General features: G+C 41.3%; 2 protein-coding genes across 9 annotated transcripts; both read right to left on the reverse strand.

Annotated features, from left to right (window-relative positions):
* Positions 1 to 505: 505 nt before the first annotated feature.
* LOC115682155 (F-box protein SKIP17-like) lies at positions 506 to 7846 on the reverse strand. 3 transcript variants are annotated; one of them, XR_008818088.1, is made up of 13 exons: positions 7408 to 7842; positions 6727 to 6902; positions 5920 to 6114; positions 5724 to 5834; positions 5243 to 5328; positions 5043 to 5164; positions 2796 to 2860; positions 2608 to 2680; positions 2467 to 2529; positions 2323 to 2387; positions 2153 to 2230; positions 1423 to 1690; positions 506 to 812 (listed from the first exon to the last, which is right to left on the reverse strand). XR_008818088.1 is itself a non-coding variant. In XM_030606311.2 (12 exons), exons 1-12 carry the CDS (start codon positions 7810 to 7812, stop codon positions 734 to 736), a joined length of 1518 nt encoding a protein of 505 aa, XP_030462171.2. In that variant the 5' UTR covers positions 7813 to 7846; the 3' UTR covers positions 506 to 733. The 3 variants fall into 3 exon arrangements, 2 of the variants coding, with proteins under 2 accessions (XP_030462171.2, XP_056174520.1); XM_030606311.2 differs by lacking the exon at positions 1423 to 1690 and having other exon boundaries at positions 7408 to 7846; XM_056318545.1 differs by lacking the exon at positions 506 to 812 and having other exon boundaries at positions 1425 to 1690; positions 7408 to 7843.
* A 2098-nt stretch (positions 7847 to 9944) lies between these two features.
* LOC115680253 (polyprenol reductase 2-like) lies at positions 9945 to 17378 on the reverse strand. 6 transcript variants are annotated; one of them, XR_008814289.1, is made up of 9 exons: positions 17013 to 17378; positions 15600 to 15779; positions 13988 to 14337; positions 12914 to 13148; positions 12481 to 12579; positions 12141 to 12212; positions 11900 to 12057; positions 11033 to 11253; positions 9945 to 10903 (listed from the first exon to the last, which is right to left on the reverse strand). XR_008814289.1 is itself a non-coding variant. In XM_056302477.1 (7 exons), exons 2-7 carry the CDS (start codon positions 15753 to 15755, stop codon positions 11953 to 11955), a joined length of 1017 nt encoding a protein of 338 aa, XP_056158452.1. In that variant the 5' UTR covers positions 15756 to 15770; positions 17013 to 17378; the 3' UTR covers positions 11744 to 11952. The 6 variants fall into 6 exon arrangements, 3 of the variants coding, with proteins under 3 accessions (XP_056158452.1, XP_056158455.1, XP_030459911.2); XR_008814290.1 differs by lacking the exon at positions 11033 to 11253; XR_008814291.1 differs by lacking the exons at positions 9945 to 10903; positions 11033 to 11253 and adding an exon at positions 11347 to 11737.

Consider the following 17378-nt stretch of genomic DNA (forward strand, 5'->3'; position numbering starts at 1 on the left):
GAGACAATCCAATTGTTTAACTTCAATGCTACAACCTATTCTTGATAGTGCTTATCGAGAGCTTTCCACCAAAATCTACTTTTCTCAAATCCGATGATCGGATTTTTATGTCACATTTTCTAACCATGGCTGTTCTATCTTAAAGGTGTTGGGAAACTTTTTCACACGATAAAATGATTTTCATAACGATCATGTCACAAGCTTTTCGATACTTCAAGAACTGAAGCCTCAGTGATGAAATTGACAGAAATGAATGCCATAAACAAGCCCTACTGAAGTTTCCGGAATGACGCTAGAATATCATCCTAGAGGATATTAGTTTCAAATTGTTAGAGCAAAGCGGACATTGACTTCACAGCTGCTCCATATCTCAAGGAGCAAACTAACCATTGAATAGAGTGGTCGAATTGCAATTATAAGACAATTGACAACACTCTGATTATCCACAACCATTACAGAATCGAAATAGCAAAAAAAAAAAAAAAAAAAAAAAACAGTGCCATGAAAAAGAAAAAAATATAAAGAAGGAAAAAAGAAAAGCATCAGTCATGAGTCATCCGTCCGATAACAGCGGATGACAATTTGCGCAGGAGAGAAAGGGACAGAGAAACATGTTGCTCATTATATTCTGGCTTTTAGGTATTTATCCATACACAAACTTCCGGAGTTCAGGCAACAGGCATACACGAACCTGGGGTTTTCGGCGTTCCTTCAAATCCGCGGCCATTGGCAGTTAAAACTTGACTAGAATGGCAACTTGACTAGAATGGCACCATTGATTCAGATAGCTAGATAAAGAGCTTGTTGCAGAACTGACAAAAGAAGAGAAAGAAAGAGGCAATACTGTCTCAGTCAGATTCTGCAAAAAGATCATAAAAGTATTGCCACTGTTACAAATTCTGCAGTAACACCTTTTCTAACGGTAAAGCAGATTAACCATACTATAACAGTAACGCAGAATAACTATGAGACATTCCCTCATACTGTTGAGTGCTTAGGCAAACCTTTGTGCACATGACATAACAAAATTCGCTTCAATGGAACTTACACTTTTCTTCTCATAGTTTATCAGTAACCCTTCTATCAGAAAAGAATGCGCCCTACCGATAGGCAAAAGCCTAGAGGTTGGGATCAAGGGGCAGGAATGAGTCTTGGGATTGAATCTCAAGTCTGAGAACCCCGGACCTCTGGGGGTCCAAATTACAAAGAAGAGAAATAGAAGCATGGGCCCTTCTGAAAGTACATATCGAGAAAAAAAAAACATAAATAGGAATTTCCTGTACATTGCAAGTAGTGAAGCTAGAATTTAAATTTTGATTGGGAGACAAAGAACACCATAGCAAACAGAACCTGAGTTTAAATGAAGCAAAAAATTCAGAGTCTGGATCCTAGGTGACATAAATACAGTAGAGGGACACGCACCATTTTGTTTTGGCGCATGATCTCCAAACTTTCCTTTACTTAAGGCATTTCCTAGATGGGAAAATAGTCCAGCTCATCTGAACTTTCCTCGTAGATTACGTAGCTGGAATCACGGCTATCCTCATTACCACTGCCTTGATCGCTATTGTAGCTGCTTTCAGATGAACTTATAAATACAGAACTATCTGATGCATGACCATTATGGTGCAATGGCAGGCCAATCTCGCTGTTGAGGTCACTATCGATAATTTGTTCCATCTCGCTAAAACTGCAAAAATAACATAAATCTATGGGGCAAAGTGGAGATTGAAATTCATGTTTCAAAGAGAGCACACAATAATTTAAATCTGAAGGTAGGTATCAAGCACCTAGGATGCACGGACACTCTCCGGGGGCCTCCGTGTCGTGTTGGACGTGTCAGACACCGACACTCGTCCGACACTCTTTTTATTATTATTTATTTATTTGTGGATTTGAAACAAATTAATTTGATTGAAATAATCATGAAAATGATAATTTATCATGTATATATAAAAATATACACGTAGTATACAACGTGTCCCAACGTGTCGGAATTCTCATTTTTTGAGAAATAACGTGTCGGCGAGTTGTGTCGTGTTGTGTCGTGTCGTGTCGCGTGTTGGTGTCGGTTCTACTTAGTCAAGCACAACAGTCGTATAGCAAAACCCAAAATCGATAACTATATAGAAAAAAACATTTTCAGACAAACCTTCCCCCCTCCGATGGGAAATCTGCTAGTAAACAGATATCCGGCCTTTCTTCCATAACCTGTTTAAATGGGATGACACTGGACAAGAAGACGAGTACCAATATTATAATGTTAGAGTGGGAGACTTGCAGCCATTCCAATATGATGAATCTAAGCAATTTTAGGCATACCTTGAAGAGTAACTTCTATTATACCAGTCACCTTCAGAAGCTAATCCTTCCTTATTGGATATGTCCTGCAGCAGGAATAATTTCAGGCTCTATTGCAGGATAACAAAATAATGACAAGACAAATAGAAGGTCCACGATACCCACAACATGTCTTAGAAACTTGAAATCTCCAGCAAGAACAGCGGTAAAAAACCGAGCAACCTCCACCTGTAGATAATCTCGTATCAGAGAGGGTGGCAGGGGGAGAGAGAGAGGTGACGGTAATGGGACTCCTCTTTTTCTCACCTCTTTGAGATGCATACAGTCCCTTAAAATCAGGACTTCCAGTAAGGTTCCGGTTGAAGTGCTGCCAAGATTTCTAAAATTTGAAAACAAAATACCTATTTGAGGTGAATCCACAGGACTTTGACGTATAACACAGGAAATTAACTTAATGAAGTTATGTTCAGAGAGAGAGAGAGAGATTAGCAGACCTTAGAAAATTCCCAGTGATTGAGTAGGATGTTGAAAAGTCAACATATCGTAGCTTTCGAAATCCCTGCAAGAGATACCAAGAAGATTACTTGTTCGTCATTAAAACAAATGTGAAATATCAACTTATGATAAATCATTCAGAATCATCTTTACTAGGGCTGTCAATAAAGCCCGGCCCGCCCCGGACCGGCCCGGACCGACCCAGCCCAGCCCCGAAATTTAGGGCTTCTTCGGGGCGGGCCTCTTCTGGGTCGGGAATAGTTTTAAATTTTGAATATTATCTTTATTTCGGGCCGGGTCGGTCCGGGCCGGGCTTTTTTGACAGCCGGCCCGTGACTTAAAAAACCCTAGCGCATCCTCCTCCTCCTCCTCCTCTCTTCCCTCTTCTTCTTCGCTTCGCCTCTTCTTCTTCCTCCTCCACCTTCACCAGACCATCGCAGCCTCTCTCTCTCTCTCTCTCCCTCTCTTCTTCTTCCTCCTCCTCCTTCACCAGACCCTAGCGCATCCTTCCCCCGGGTCGGTCCGGGCCGGGGTCGTGGGGCTGCTCCTCGCCGAGTCGCCGCACCTCTTCGCCAGTGACGCGGCATCGCACCAGAGCAAGGACCCTTCGATCGCGGCTGCCAAATCCCCCACCCCGGCGGCGGCAGGAGGGACGCCGCCGCCGCCGCCGCCGCCGCCGAGGAGGGGGGAGCGGATGCGGTGTGGTGGTGGTGGGGATCCCACTTGAGGCGCATCAGGAGCTCGGCCACCATCCTGTCCTCCGCCATCGGCGTCCTCACCCACCCGTCCTTCGCCGCCATCGCTGCCAGCGGCCGAGAACCCAATTTACCCACCTCCTCTTGCTCTGGGGAGGCGCCACCACCAGCACCGCCGTCCTTTCCCTCCAGCGACTCCCCACCTCCTCTTGCTCCCCCACCTGCAAACCCGAAAACCCGGACCGACCTGACCCGGATCGACCCGGATTTTCGCTTCGGGTTCTATGCGTTTTGGGTCGGGTCAGGTCAGAGAAAGCATGCGCCCCTCGTGATTCAGGTCGGGTTGGGTATCATAGAAACCCGACCCGACCCGACCCATTGACACCCCTAATCTTTACTATGTCTAATATCTCCTTAGAATGGACTATTAAATTCAAGCATCCAACCAGTCTGAAGTGAAGAGATTCATATCATCCTACCACCTATGACTCATAGAGGCAAACTTAGATGAAAAAGGAAATAGCACAAAAATTCTGCTGATAGAAATTGTCTGCAGTCATTCGCAAATAGCTTTTAAGAGCCAAAAGTGACTTATGGGGAGTACATCGGTGTCCTATTTAATGCTTCACATGCTAATCTTCTAGGAACTCGTACAAACTGCGGCTGCTAGGTTTTTTCTAGGAATAACCAAAGTAGATTTCCTTCCATTGAAAAATGGTCTCCAATAACCAATGGTCATATAATACAATACCCAACAACTTCTATATACACATGCCTTTAGACAACTAATATCAATCTTCTTCCGGACATTGCATTTGATGGTCAGGACAAGAATTGGATAAAAAATCCCTCGGATGGTAAATGTAGACATATCAAACCCTATCATGTTTGATACACTTAAAGATAGATTGAAAATAAAAAAATAAAAAAACTGAAAAATTAGAAAATTCAATTCAATTAAAAAACCGAAAAGGAAAACCCAAAATCTAGGGATTGCAGCCGCAGCCACCACCATGATGGCTGTGGTTCATGACAGCAACCACCAGAGTATTGTTGTGGTGGTCCAGCATGACAAACATAACAGTGGCGATGAAAACAGAGAAAGAGGTTAAGGAATTGCGGTGGTGGTGGCGAACTACGGAGATTGAGGCACATCACTTAAAAGCAAGCAATAGCTTGTTGTTTTCTTCTTGTTAAGTTCACTTCTTATTTATTCTTATGCAATCCGGGTTTATCCCACCCCTTTCCCGAATTTCTTATCAAGTGTATTATTTAGATATATCCAGATTAATCCAGTTTGGAGGACGTCTACAAACAATAGATAAGATAACAATTTATCCTATCTGGACTTAATTCTGAGCTACCAATCGCAGCCAAGCAGTAAATAGTGTTCATGGCCATATAATTAGAGCAGAAATAAGACTGGACTGATAGGGAGAGCGAATTTACACCATCGACAACCAAAATCCAACAAAGTAGTCCAAAAAATTGCAAGATGATAATTTTGGCTTCATATTGAACAAGTATTACTTTTGATGCAAAAATATGTACCTTAACAAGTGTTCTAACTTTGCAATCATGGAGCTTAAACCCTCTTAGAGACAATGAAGTCAAATGAGGACAATTGTTGACTAGATCAACACATGTTGGTGATTTCAAACTGTCATCTCTACCTGATGGAAACAGAAAAGTAATGACCATATTAGAAAAAGCATGACCTGAGAAATTTCTTGGTGTCAACAAACTCTCACCTGTTTTTGAAGATTCGAAGAACAAACGCTCTATCAAATGACAATTTAAGCCCACAGAAGTCAACAATTGTCTCAATTCAACATGTCTGTAATTTGAAGAATGCAATGTTAGAACATGTAATAATGGGTTACAAGAATGATCGCCCAATAAGTAACTGAGGACAATTTTACAAGGTTGTCATGAACAAATATGGGTAGGGCTATACATAGAATAGCTTGTCTTGTATGCTAGTGATTTTTGTTCAACTTTTAGAAACCAAAAAGAAGAAAGAAAACATGATATGCCAGTTGATACGTAAATGAAAAAAAGACGGTTCCCAAAAAACAGGATATTTTTGTTAGAATCATGAGTAGCAACTTCTGGAAACAAAACAGCAAATGAAGTAAATGAAAAAAAACGGTTCCCAAAAAACAGGATATTTTTGTTAGTATCATGAGTAGCAACTTCTGGAAACAAAACAGCAAATGAAAAAGAACTTACAGGCCAACGATTTCCAGATCAACTAGAGATGGGCATACTGACAAAGCCATACAAAGTGATGCACTATCCATTCTTTCAATGTTGTACAAGTGCAATCTTCTCAACAATATCCTTGAGGAAAGAAGAAAGGCAAATATTAGGAGCCAATTGCAGCGTGAGCAACACAAGGTCCAATAAATCATAATATTCAACATACCCAGCAGCACTGCCATCAGCACTTAAAGGGCTTAAGCATGTCCTGGTCAAGATGGGCGACTCTTTCCCTTGTCTGGTCTTCTTATCATTCCATGAAAAGTTGGAGACATCAACGGAACTCCTTATTGTATATACTAACGGTTGAGAAGATCCAGGTGACATGGTTGGGCCTGGGACTATACCAAGCTTCAATGACCTCAAAGATTTAAATGGAAAATAAAGCAAATTTAGATGGAGAAAAGGTAATCCCATTATGCAAAAAAGAGTACCTTCGTTTAAAATATTAGACAAGATCTCCTGCAGAGCATATGAAGAATTCACCAATAAATAAAAATCACATCACAAAAAGGATCGAGAGGAATCTGTTACACACTCCAAGCAACCTACAAATAGAACCCAAAGGAAATAAAGGCAACTGCATTTTTCCAGATAAATCAAATTAAGTGGCACAGAGTACAGTGGATCAAAAAAGGCCTCCATTTTCTCACTGCTTTAGTTTCATATGGTCTATAAGGGCAAAAGGGGAGACATCCCCTTATGAATTGTGATGCAAAAGGAGAAAGGCAGCATGTGTAGACACCACCTATCTCTCAGCCTCCGACACATTTGATAACATTATGAAGCATCATTAGAGAAACAAATTCAGTTCCACCAATACAACCAGTAGAACAACAACCGCATGACAAAGCCTATTAATGACAAGTTCATTACTAGCAGGTCAGTTATTGATGCAGAGGAACCATTCCAGGAGAATGGAAACTGGCAAAAGAGGACCTAAAATGAAAGACTTTGCAATATGATTCCTTACTGAAGGGCTCTTCCGGCTCTTTGAATCATTGTAGACACAACAGCATTATTAACCTTCGGGACAACTGTTGTCAAGTCAATATTGGTATAGCATAAAGGATCCATGGCGCACTTGTTAAACAGCGAACAAGTTGCTGCAGCGTAGCATAGGCTTTGTGAATCAAGCATGGAGAAAACCTGAATTTCCTCGTCAATAAAAACATATAGATACCCGAGTAAGGAAATATTGCAAAACCTTTTCAACAAAGGCCAATTGCGTGATCCTATGTCAACAGCAAAAATGTCAAAAGACATCATATTTATCTATAATCAAAGAAGAAATATATTTTTGATCTACGAGCAATCGAAGTGATCCGGACGAGTACATATTGCACAATCAAAGTCAGCAAGCAACATTTGCAATAGCCAGATAGTCAGAACGTGAGTATAAAATTGTATCATCACCGCGGCAAGATACAATTCGTCGAGCTTGCACACAAAAACTAAAATCGAACTCCATTTCTCAGCTGATCCACCCAAGGGATCCAACCACACGCAAACGAAACGAGCTCAAAACGATTCAACCGCAAATGCCTCCGTCGCCACTTCGCAGCAGCGCAACAAAATAACGAACCAAGACAATGCAATTCGCAAACCTAGAAACCTCCGGAACGAGCCAAAGACAGTAAAAATGACGGAAAACCTTGATGGTGAGATCTGGAGGGAGAGCCCACGCGACGGAATTGTGCTTGGCGGCGCGCTTCCTCGCGGAGCGCCTGGCGGCCTCGGTGATGGCGGAGCCCAGCCGCAGGGCGCGGTCGATGAGCAGAGCCTCGTCCCGATCGGAGGCTCTCGCGTCGAGGAGCCGGTCGAAGGCGAGGTCGATGGAGTGGGAGCGGGAGGAGGAGTCGGCGAGGGAGAGGAAGGCGTCGAACAGGTGGTCGATTTGGCCGAAGGCCGACGACGACGGCGGCGACGACGAGGACGCCGCCGGCTGCGGCTGCGGCGGCGACGAGGGGCAGGGCCGCTTGTTGGCCATGGACGGCGGTTGCGGCGGCGGTTGAGGCGGCGGCGGTGCGGCGGCGGTGTGGAAGAGCATGGCATCCATAGTGGGTGGAGTGGAGGATTTGAGAGAGAGAGAGAGTCTTTTTTTGGGGGGTTTTGGGGGAGATTGATTTGATTGGGGGGAATGGTACGGACGAGAGGGCGGAGCGACACGTGTGCCACGACGGGCGCGGGTGAGCGTGGGGAGGTGGCGAGGGCGGGGTGACTTTAGCGGGGCCGCCTCCCGTTTCTTGGGGAATAATAATGTGGTTTTGGAGTTTAGCCGAACGAGAATGGAGGTGGTGGGGCCCTGCTGCTGACGTGTTGCTCTTGCGTATGTATATAAATTGTCGGGAAAAATTCCAAATCAGTACCCAAAGTGAAGCCGTTTTCTCAAAAAAAGGTTCAAAATGGACGTAGTGTCAAATAAGGATCTGAAGTGCCCAATTAGTCTCAAATAAGGGCATGGGTTCGTCGGCCGGTCAAATGCTCACCGGCCGGCGAGCACGTCACTGTTCCGATCGCCGGAATAAGTGTAATTTCTTCTTTTACTTTTTAATTTTTTTTTGTTTCTTTTTTCCTTTTATTTTTTTTTCTTTCCTTTTTTTTTTTTTTTCCTCCTTTTAGCCGGCCGGACCCCCGCCGTGGGCGGCTTTAGGAGAAGATGAACAGTGTTGGCATGGCCGGCGGGAAAGAGGAGGAAAAAAAGAAAAGGGAAAGAAAAAAACAGTAAAAGGAAAAAAGAAACAAAAAAATTTTAAAAAGTAAAAGACAAAATTGCTCTTATTCCGGCGATCGAAACAGACGTGATCTCCGGCTGGTGAGCATTTGATCGGTCGGCGAACCCAGGCTCTTACGTGAGACTAATTGGGCACTTCAATCCCCTATTTGAGACTGATCGGGCACTTCAGGCCCTTATTTGACACTATGTCCACTTTGGATCCTTTTTTGAGAAAATGGCCCCATTTTGAGTACTGATTTGGAATTTTCCCTATATTGTTGGCACAGTTTGACATTTATTTTATAAATTAATATTCTTATATAGAAATCATCATCGCTGCTCTTCCATGGTGAGGTATTGCATTGTATAATACCGAAGCTATCATCCTCTCCCTCATCTATAACATGGGATCACTATTACCTCGTAGTTGAAGTAACCCTAATTTTAGTTCAAGAAAATTTGATGAATTTTAGGATTTATTTGTTTTGCAAAAAAATGAATTATTTAAATAGTACTTTCTTAAAGACGGTCGCTTATATCACCTATCAAATGAATGAATAAATGGATGAAAAATATTTTCATCGTCCACGGAAATGTTTAAATATAAATTATTACTGATAATAAAAATATTTTTCATCGATTAATTATTTCAAATAGTGTGAGCGATCATTTTCAAGAAAATATATTTTAAGTTATTTATTTTCTGCGAAATAAACGGATCCTTAATTTCGCGACTAACTTAGACCCTACAAGGAAGCAAGGGAAGAAAGTTGTTAGACGTTAGTACAATGAGAAATGACAAGCAAAGGTCTCTCTCATGTACAACGATTCGATTTAGCATATAAAGGGGTCATAACGCCATAGGGGCGGGACAGGCCCTAGGGCAAGGATGACTAGATTTGTCTTCTGCGTTGCTTTACTAAAGAGGAAAAATAAATTATAAGTTGTAAAATAGATCACGGAGCGCTTAGTGCAACGCCGCAATAACTTTCATATTTCGGTTCATTTAAATTATTCAAGCAACTTAGATCGCCAGAAAACGGCAACAGAGTTTTAGTAAATTGGACATTGATTGTGTCATACGAGCATGCGCAAGTGTGTTAGACAAGAATGGAGTGCCGGACGCAGATACCACCATGCCCCCGGAAGCCACCCGGCGTGGCATGGCGGATTTTGGTTTCCGTGGCCTTAGTTCGCAGCATCGGCATCGGGATTGCTCCGATCTTTGTTACATAAATCACAAAAAGAATATTTTGACATACAATAAATAAAAAAGTAACTCCTCCTTAAGAAAAATTGCCGATTATGTATTATTCCCGTTTTCTTTTTTACCAGCACAAACATGAAAGAAAAGTACGGTAATGAACTCTATGTTCATGAAAGGACCTCACTTTTGCACTCTCTCTTACCAAAAAAGGGAATGGATTGAAGAAAATGCTAGAAGTGATGATTCGAGCTCTTTATGTCTTTAATCCTTTTGCAAAGCAATCACAACCTTCCTCCAGACAAGCAAATGTTTGGCACACTCCAAAATAAAAGCTCGCTGTGAACTGAATCGAATCGCGCACCAACACAATTCCCTCGTCAAGTTGTGCCATAAGCATGGCATCAGCGTCGCAGCATACGCTCCCCTAACGCACCATGGCCGACACCATCAAGTTCGGGTCAGTCTTGTGTTCGGATGACTCGATTCTGAAGGTAACTAAGATCAGTGTTCTATCATTGGGTCATTGGTCCAGTAGTTTACTGACGAACAGATGCCGGGAGATTTAAAATAGTGTGAAAACTCTTTACCTCGTATGGTGCTCTCATTGGTGTCTCGCTTAATTCTCAACCGTTGATGCATGTAAATTAAACATGCCTCGACAGCTGAGATATGTTGGAAAATCACCATGAAAGCGCTGCGAGGTAGAAAATCCACATCACTTTATACCATAAAAATGAAATCTTAGCAAGAGTGCACATATATATCACTTGCCTGGCCCAAAAATGAAACTGGACATATGAAACTAGACTGACCAGTACACTTGATCTTTTCTGTTTCCTTGGCTTTAGGGTCTGTCAAAAAAAGTAAAGGAAGACGGTAGTAGCTCAGATCTTTTTTAAGGGGGAGCATTCAACTGAACGCAGTAGTCATCCCAAAAACATCAAAACCCAAGAGGTTGGAGGAGAACTTTCGAGTTTCCGGCTTTGAGTTGGAAAAACAAGACATGGACTTGATAAAAAGCTTGGACCGGAACTACCAGACAAATCAACCTGCGGGTACTGGGTATATATATGCATGAGTTTCATGCCTCATCGAGAAGAGAGTTATTGTGTTGTCCTGCAAGTGAGGAAAAGACCTAGGAAGAATTGGACATCTCCTGCACGTTGTAGCAGAGTGCCTCTAGAAGTTCTACAATGCACGGCTGAAATATTATTCCTTCCGACTGGTCTGGGCAAAAGATCAGGAATAACACAGTTCTCAATTCTTATCAAGAAAATGTGCACTGAAAGAGAAGTGCGCACAATATGCAAACTCCTTATTGTTCCAAGCTTCTCAAAGTTAATGTCTCCTACTCACCTGAGCTTTTTGGGATTCAACTGGAAAACTGCAGGCATTGATCCTCTACCTTGCGAGGTGCTTCCCTTGGTTTCTTCTCAACTGTTGATATGTACCTCATTCACGTGCATCAATCGTTGAAATTAATTGAGACACCAAGGGAAGCACCTTGCGGGGTAGAGGATCTTCATCCGAAAACCGCAGCAAGAACTCCAAAAAATCATAAATCTGATCACCTATATCTGTATAGGGAAAATTACAATCTCGCTACCCATGGAACATCCAGATTTTACCAAGCCCACTCACAGTTAAAACAGTAGATATGATGTACTAGCTATGTTCAAGTTTTGGTTTAAGAGAAATTTAAACTTTTCCTCCAAATGCAAAAGAGAAAAAAGAGAAGAAACCTACAACAGAAACACTATGTACTTTCTTGAGACAAACACTATAAAAGCAAACTAGAGGAAAGCAATGCCAAATGATAATTCATTGAGACAAACAGAAAACTAAACATAACTTACATCTGAGTTTAAAGAACAGGTAGTCAAAGTATGGCGTTTAAGAATTCAAATTGTGTAATTTCCGCTTTTCACCTTTCACTGGAAGGATTGTCCAGAGTCAATACATTCCCGACAATTTTGATCCAGTCAGAACTTTAATTTGCAGCAATAAGCATGCACTAGTCAGGATGATGCAAGAGCTTCTAATGCTTTTTACTCTTTTTCGCTAGCAAACGAATTACACAAAAAAGATCCATCAGTCTTCCGTCTTTACATCAACTTCTCATTCTTACTAACTGTACGGGGAGTAAATCCTCCTACGGTCACATCTAACAGACACCCAGATTAAACTACAGCTGGGGTTAAGAAACCCATGATCCTAACTCACCTCTCAACAATTTGCTGCCTCTTCTGTACAAACTGGTATATTGGCCACACGCATTAGTAAATAAATGGGATGACAGCATACCGGTCTCGTGGATAGTTGTCAAATTTACTATGATACCACCTATGTGTTTCTGCTGCCGCAAATACCAAATTCACCACCTGCCATTACAAAAGAATTAAATCTAAAGAAGTTGCAAGTGCGGGATAAAACAACTATACATAATAGTATGAACAACGTATACCACAAAACCAAACAGCAACCAGATTGTCAAGTCTGATCCTCCACTGGCAACCACTAGTCCCGCATATATAACCTTTCATCATCAGAAGAGGCAATTAGAACCTTCAAAAAGCAAATTTAGTCACAACCAGAACCATTTAAGTTTTCCTTCTTTATCTCCTAGGTCAAATTCAAGGACAGGAGAGAGAGAGAGAGAGAGAGAGAGAGAGAGAGAGAGAGAGAGAGAGAGAGAGAGAGAGAGAGAGAGAGAGAGAGAGAGAGAGAGAGAGAGAGAGAGAGAGAGAGAGAGAGAGAGAGAGAGAGAGAGAGAGAGAGAGAGAGAGAGAGAGAGAGAGATTTACTATCTCGGCCAAATAGTGTGGACATGAGACAAGTTCAAACCAATCGCCATGAGGCACTACATATGCATGACTTTCTTCTCTGCGTTCACGTAGGGAGCCCTAACAAAATCAGAAAAAACTTGACAATTAAGAGCAACATATAATATGAGAACACTCATTCCATTGATGCTTGTAGAGCAATTCCTCTCATCATCTAGTAAATTTTGTGAGAAAGACACAGAGATAAATCCTTTAAGACGTTATTCTCCCTTTCTAGATTAAGCACGATGAATGTCACATAACCAGACAGTGCAGACAATATGAGAAGTTTGACTAAGTTATCATGCTGGTAAATCACATCCTAGAAGCTCTTCAAATGCACATATGTGCTGTTCAAAGATAATGATAACTGTCTATGAGAAAACAATCCCATTAATGATAGAGATACACGTACAAGAATTCTATGACACTGATGCTGATGAATCCAACTCCAGAAAAAAATAATAGCACCAATCCAGTGATGCCATCCAAGCTTCATAGGAGGATTGACAAACTTCCACAAGTTAAATTCACTGGAGGCCATCTGATCTTTGCCTCTGACAATGAACTCAGACACTTGGTTGGATGAAAATTCATATACTTCCATGGCAAAATTGCTGCAAAGTGACAGTGGCGCAGCAGTGTAGAAACTTGCCATAGCGAAGAAACAAAATTGACGATCAGAATAGATAGAAGCATGTAACATAATAAATTCGAAAGCCAGACAGAGTTGCAGAAACATAATTCACAACAAGGTATTCTAATGATAAACCACCTGCGAAATTGCAGAGACATAAATCCCAACAAGGCATTCTATGATAAACCACCTGCATCTTAGTGATCGACAGTAGTGATTGACCGTGCATCCCACAAAAGAGACAACTCATTCATGACATACCAACGTAAGGTTAAGAATATACTTATGCAAGCTACTGGTTTGATAAGACCAAGGAACTTCAAAGATAAGTAACCACTCCAGAAGATATAGGGTCCCGTCTTGCAGGTCACCAGCTTATGATCAGCAAGAGACCTCATGAGAACCGATAAAAAGGACGTGTGCAATACTCCGAATACACTAGCAGCAGGAAAATAAGCCCAAACCAAACATAAGATGTTTCAGAGTTAACCTGATGGCATCCACAAGAAACAAAACTACCAGACCTTCAATCCATATCAGATGGAACATTAGCTTCAATTAGCATATCCCAGTGACCAACCTCATTAATTAGCAAAACACATGCAATGAACCAAAAAAACACCATGGACAAGCCCACTAGGTCAAAGATACAACTATAGCTTCAGTAGCAACATTGACTTCCCATACATCAAATTATATGCAACAAACAATTACGATGAACACATATATTCTCATAAAGGCTTAGGGTGTCATATATAAGTCGTGAACTAAAGTGTGAATGCTCCCTGGCCCAGCAAAAAGAACTAATTTAAAAAAGGTGATGGCAAGCTTGACAGTTATTAGAAAACTTACAAAAGTCCAGTTAGATAGCCAAATATGTGCATCCGAGCTGATGGGCTGTAGTGAAACACATATATATTCTCATAAAGGCGCCTCAAAACTTGGATCTCCATTAATAGAAGCAGAAACACAGACTTCCAAACCATGTATCTATGCTTTAGGGGAGTTGAACGAGATCTATGCAATGTAAAAGGATGTGAACCACCTGTCAAGTGGCTGGCAATAGAGGAATAAAGAAAGGGCTCTGAGGCCATAGGTGCCATTGTATATGCATAAATCCATGTTGCAGCAAGCAGAAGCCCTGTCCATATGACAGCTAGCGCGTAAAAATGAGTGAAGAACCTTTGAGGGACAGTGAATTTCTGCAATTAACACACAACATTAAAAAATCGATACTCACTAGGAAAAACTTCCACGTTCCGCAAGAAAAATTGCAGACTACTAAGCATGCCAAAATTGAACAGGAAATCTGATGTTTACTTCTTATGAACTTACATAAGAAAGGTATTCTACTTAAGGCAAGAACTCCCTTGAGCCCACCAATTATTTTAGTGTACACAATGTTCATATTAGCAGTAAAATCAGACAGCATGTTAATTCATCACAAACAAAGAACCTTAGCACTATGAGAAAGATAATAACCAAATCAAAGCAACTTGGGGTACTGATGTAATAAGAATAGTAATGGAATTCCAGAAAGTGAAAAGGCCTAAATAAATTAAAGTTTGATTATTTGATTATCTCATCATGGAACCACGAAAAAGGAATTTGTAAACATCTATCTTTCAGTATGCTGTAAAAAATTCAGAGTTAAGCTGTTTGATTGAGATTAATACACTTCTCACCTAAATAGCCTACTATATTCTCACAATAATAATTGTGCATCATTAAAGCTAAGAAACAGAAGGCTAACTAAGTTCTCTCATTAGTGAAAGGACGTCTTTCATATACAGAACTAATACAAGTAACTGACTCTGAAGGTTTTGAATTGGGAAAAAGGACAAGAAAAGAGAAGCGACAGCTAAAATGGACACCATTTGCATCTAATCTTTAGATCACTCAAGTAATTAGGTCTTTCCACTGCGGTACCTAATAAAGTTCGACCAGAAATATCAATCTGCAATATCTATCTAATTAAAAATTGAAGATTCATCCTTGAGACAAACCCATTTACTTCCTCTTCATAAATCTATCTCCTCAGGTTCATCAGCTTATTTCTTGATGCCCCATCAAACCGCATTTGCCTTTTCCTTATCGCGAAAAAAAATGTCATAATTTCCATTAAAGCCCATCAAACAACCAACAAGATGAACGCAAACTTATGGAAGCACCAGCAGCGACATTTACCTAAAGCCACTGATACTTACGACATATTCTTTACTCTCTCTCTCTCTCTCTCCACAGCTAAAATCCTCTCTTCATCCACTTTCCTTTTTTGCCGTTGTTTTACGAATGAATCCAAGTCTGACTGAAAGTGGCTTCCAAGCACCACTCAAGCAAGAATTCAAATCATATAGTCGAACTTAACTCCCATGAAACCATTCATTCCAAACAGACGCCCTAAGGGCAGAAAAGAAACAAAAGAAAACCAAAGTGAACAAAATGAAGCGATCTCATTACTTACATACAAAGAGGACTGCATGATCTTGCCCCTCTTGGCGAACCCCATCACGACCTCGTGAAGTCGACTGAGTCTAGGAAAAGGCAATGAGGCGACCAACAAAGGCAAAATCCCAGCAATCCATGCCATTCTCAGAAGCCCGACTAGTCCAATCTCCATCTTCTTCGCTGTATTCTAATTTTCCTTATCAAAAACAGAAGAATTGTTTCCCCTTAAATATGGAAAATTGCAATAAATTTCTACTCTTGTAAGCACTAAAAGATCTTAAAATCCTCAAAGATTTGAAAAAACTCATACCCATCAAAATCTGTGACACTAAGACCGTGATCAACACCATACACTTCGATAAAAGTACTTAGACCATTTTTTTATACAAATACTTTGCAACTCAAAATGAATTTGAGTATCACGGAGTACAATGGGATTGGTCACCATTCTACACCAGCTCATGACATCAACACAAAATGAACACATAATAACAAATCTCTCCAGACAACTCTCCATGGTTAAACCCTATTTCTAACTCTAATCCCATAGAGCAATGTGATTCTGATCTGAGCAATAATCATGCAGAAAATGCGACTTAATTTATTTCAACAAATGCAATAGAAGGCTAATTGTGTTGTAAATCAAGATTTATAAGCCTCAAGCCAGAGCAGGTATCTCTGGAAGAAAAGAGTACCACTTAAAAGCCACCAACAATGTCGAACCAATTAGTAAACTTTAAGAAACTGCACAACACCACAATCAGAACAGTAAATCAGCAACTCAACAAAAAGGCTTTAAGTAGCAATTTTAACACTCTACACCAACAACCTTCTTTCAATCAAAGTTAATATTCCAGGCCCTGCATAATCTCAAATGCACCTCAGAGGTGATTCACAGCATCAACAAAAGACATTCCTGTAATACAACCACTAAGAGACCCATTATCTACTTATTCTACTGGTTTCATTGCTTGATGATTCCTGTAATACAACCAATAAGAGCAAACTGCAGGCCCGAGCTCCTCTTGCTACAGGAGAGATGCAGAGAAACTTGTTCATTCAAGCTGTCTAAGTACGAGACCTTGATTGAATTTTTTCGAATTGATTGACTTATGTTTAAACTCAATTAGATGTATATTTTCGACATTACCATAGTCAACTACGAAAAAAATATTTCCTGCAAATCCTAATTCTTCCCCCAGTAATCAAACCTTCATTAATCACGAAGAAGTTACTTCCCATATATTTTATGCACAGTAAACACGTAATTTTTAGCATTCTCAAATTATAAAATCCCCACAGGGGAAAACGATACAAAAAGAAATGCGCACGATCTCGCTGAAGCATTTCATCAAACAGGTGACCCCCAATGCATTTCCAACGGTAGAACCCGTCATAAACTGATGCACACACGAGTTGCGGGTCTTACTGGATTGCCACGATCAATGGTTGACGTCGAACGGTGGTTCCGGGTGAATACCAAGAGGCGAAATTGGGTAAATGCGGTTTGGAACAGCGAGCGTGAGGTGGGTATGGTGAAATTACGTCGCAGAGAGTGGCCGAGCTCTTCTGTATGTATAGTCGAGGCACGCACGTGGGGATCTCCGGTGAGAGCGGCGGCGGTGGCGACGGTGGTGGAGGCAGGGAAGGGGAGGAGAAATGCTGCGGTTGCGGCGGTCCTCTCTGAGGTGCGGCGGAGTTACGTAAGCTCCGACAGTGTTCGTGGCGGAGAAGTGAGGGAGAGACCTCCGGTAAGCGGCGTACGACGTGGTGGTGGGAGACTGAGGCGCTTATA

This window comes from Syzygium oleosum, unplaced genomic scaffold (genome assembly GCF_021117445.2).
Source record: "Syzygium oleosum isolate NSW1041296 unplaced genomic scaffold, Sole_v2.1 Sole_v2.01, whole genome shotgun sequence".
Classification (NCBI taxonomy): Eukaryota; Viridiplantae; Streptophyta; class Magnoliopsida; order Myrtales; family Myrtaceae; genus Syzygium; species Syzygium oleosum.

Bases quoted from the DNA above. Each gene is read 5' to 3' on its own strand.
- LOC115682155 (XM_056318545.1), bottom strand. From the start codon at position 7,812: ATGGATGCCATGCTCTTCCACACCGCCGCCGCACCGCCGCCGCCTCAA. The intron at 6,115-6,726 runs GTAAGGAATCAT...TAAATCTTTGAG, and splicing joins AGAGCCGGAAGAGCCCTTCA to GTCATTGAAGCTTGGTATAG. The intron at 2,231-2,322 runs GTATGCCTAAAA...CTTCTTGTCCAG, and splicing joins AATAGAAGTTACTCTTCAAG to TGTCATCCCATTTAAACAGG.
- LOC115680253 (XM_056302477.1), bottom strand. From the start codon at position 15,755: ATGGAGATTGGACTAGTCGGGCTTCTGAGAATGGCATGGATTGCTGGG. The intron at 14,338-15,599 runs GTAAGTAATGAG...TGTTAATTGCAG, and splicing joins TCATGCAGTCCTCTTTGTAT to AAATTCACTGTCCCTCAAAG. The intron at 12,213-12,480 runs GTAAATCTCTCT...TGATGATGAAAG, and splicing joins CACACTATTTGGCCGAGATA to GTTATATATGCGGGACTAGT.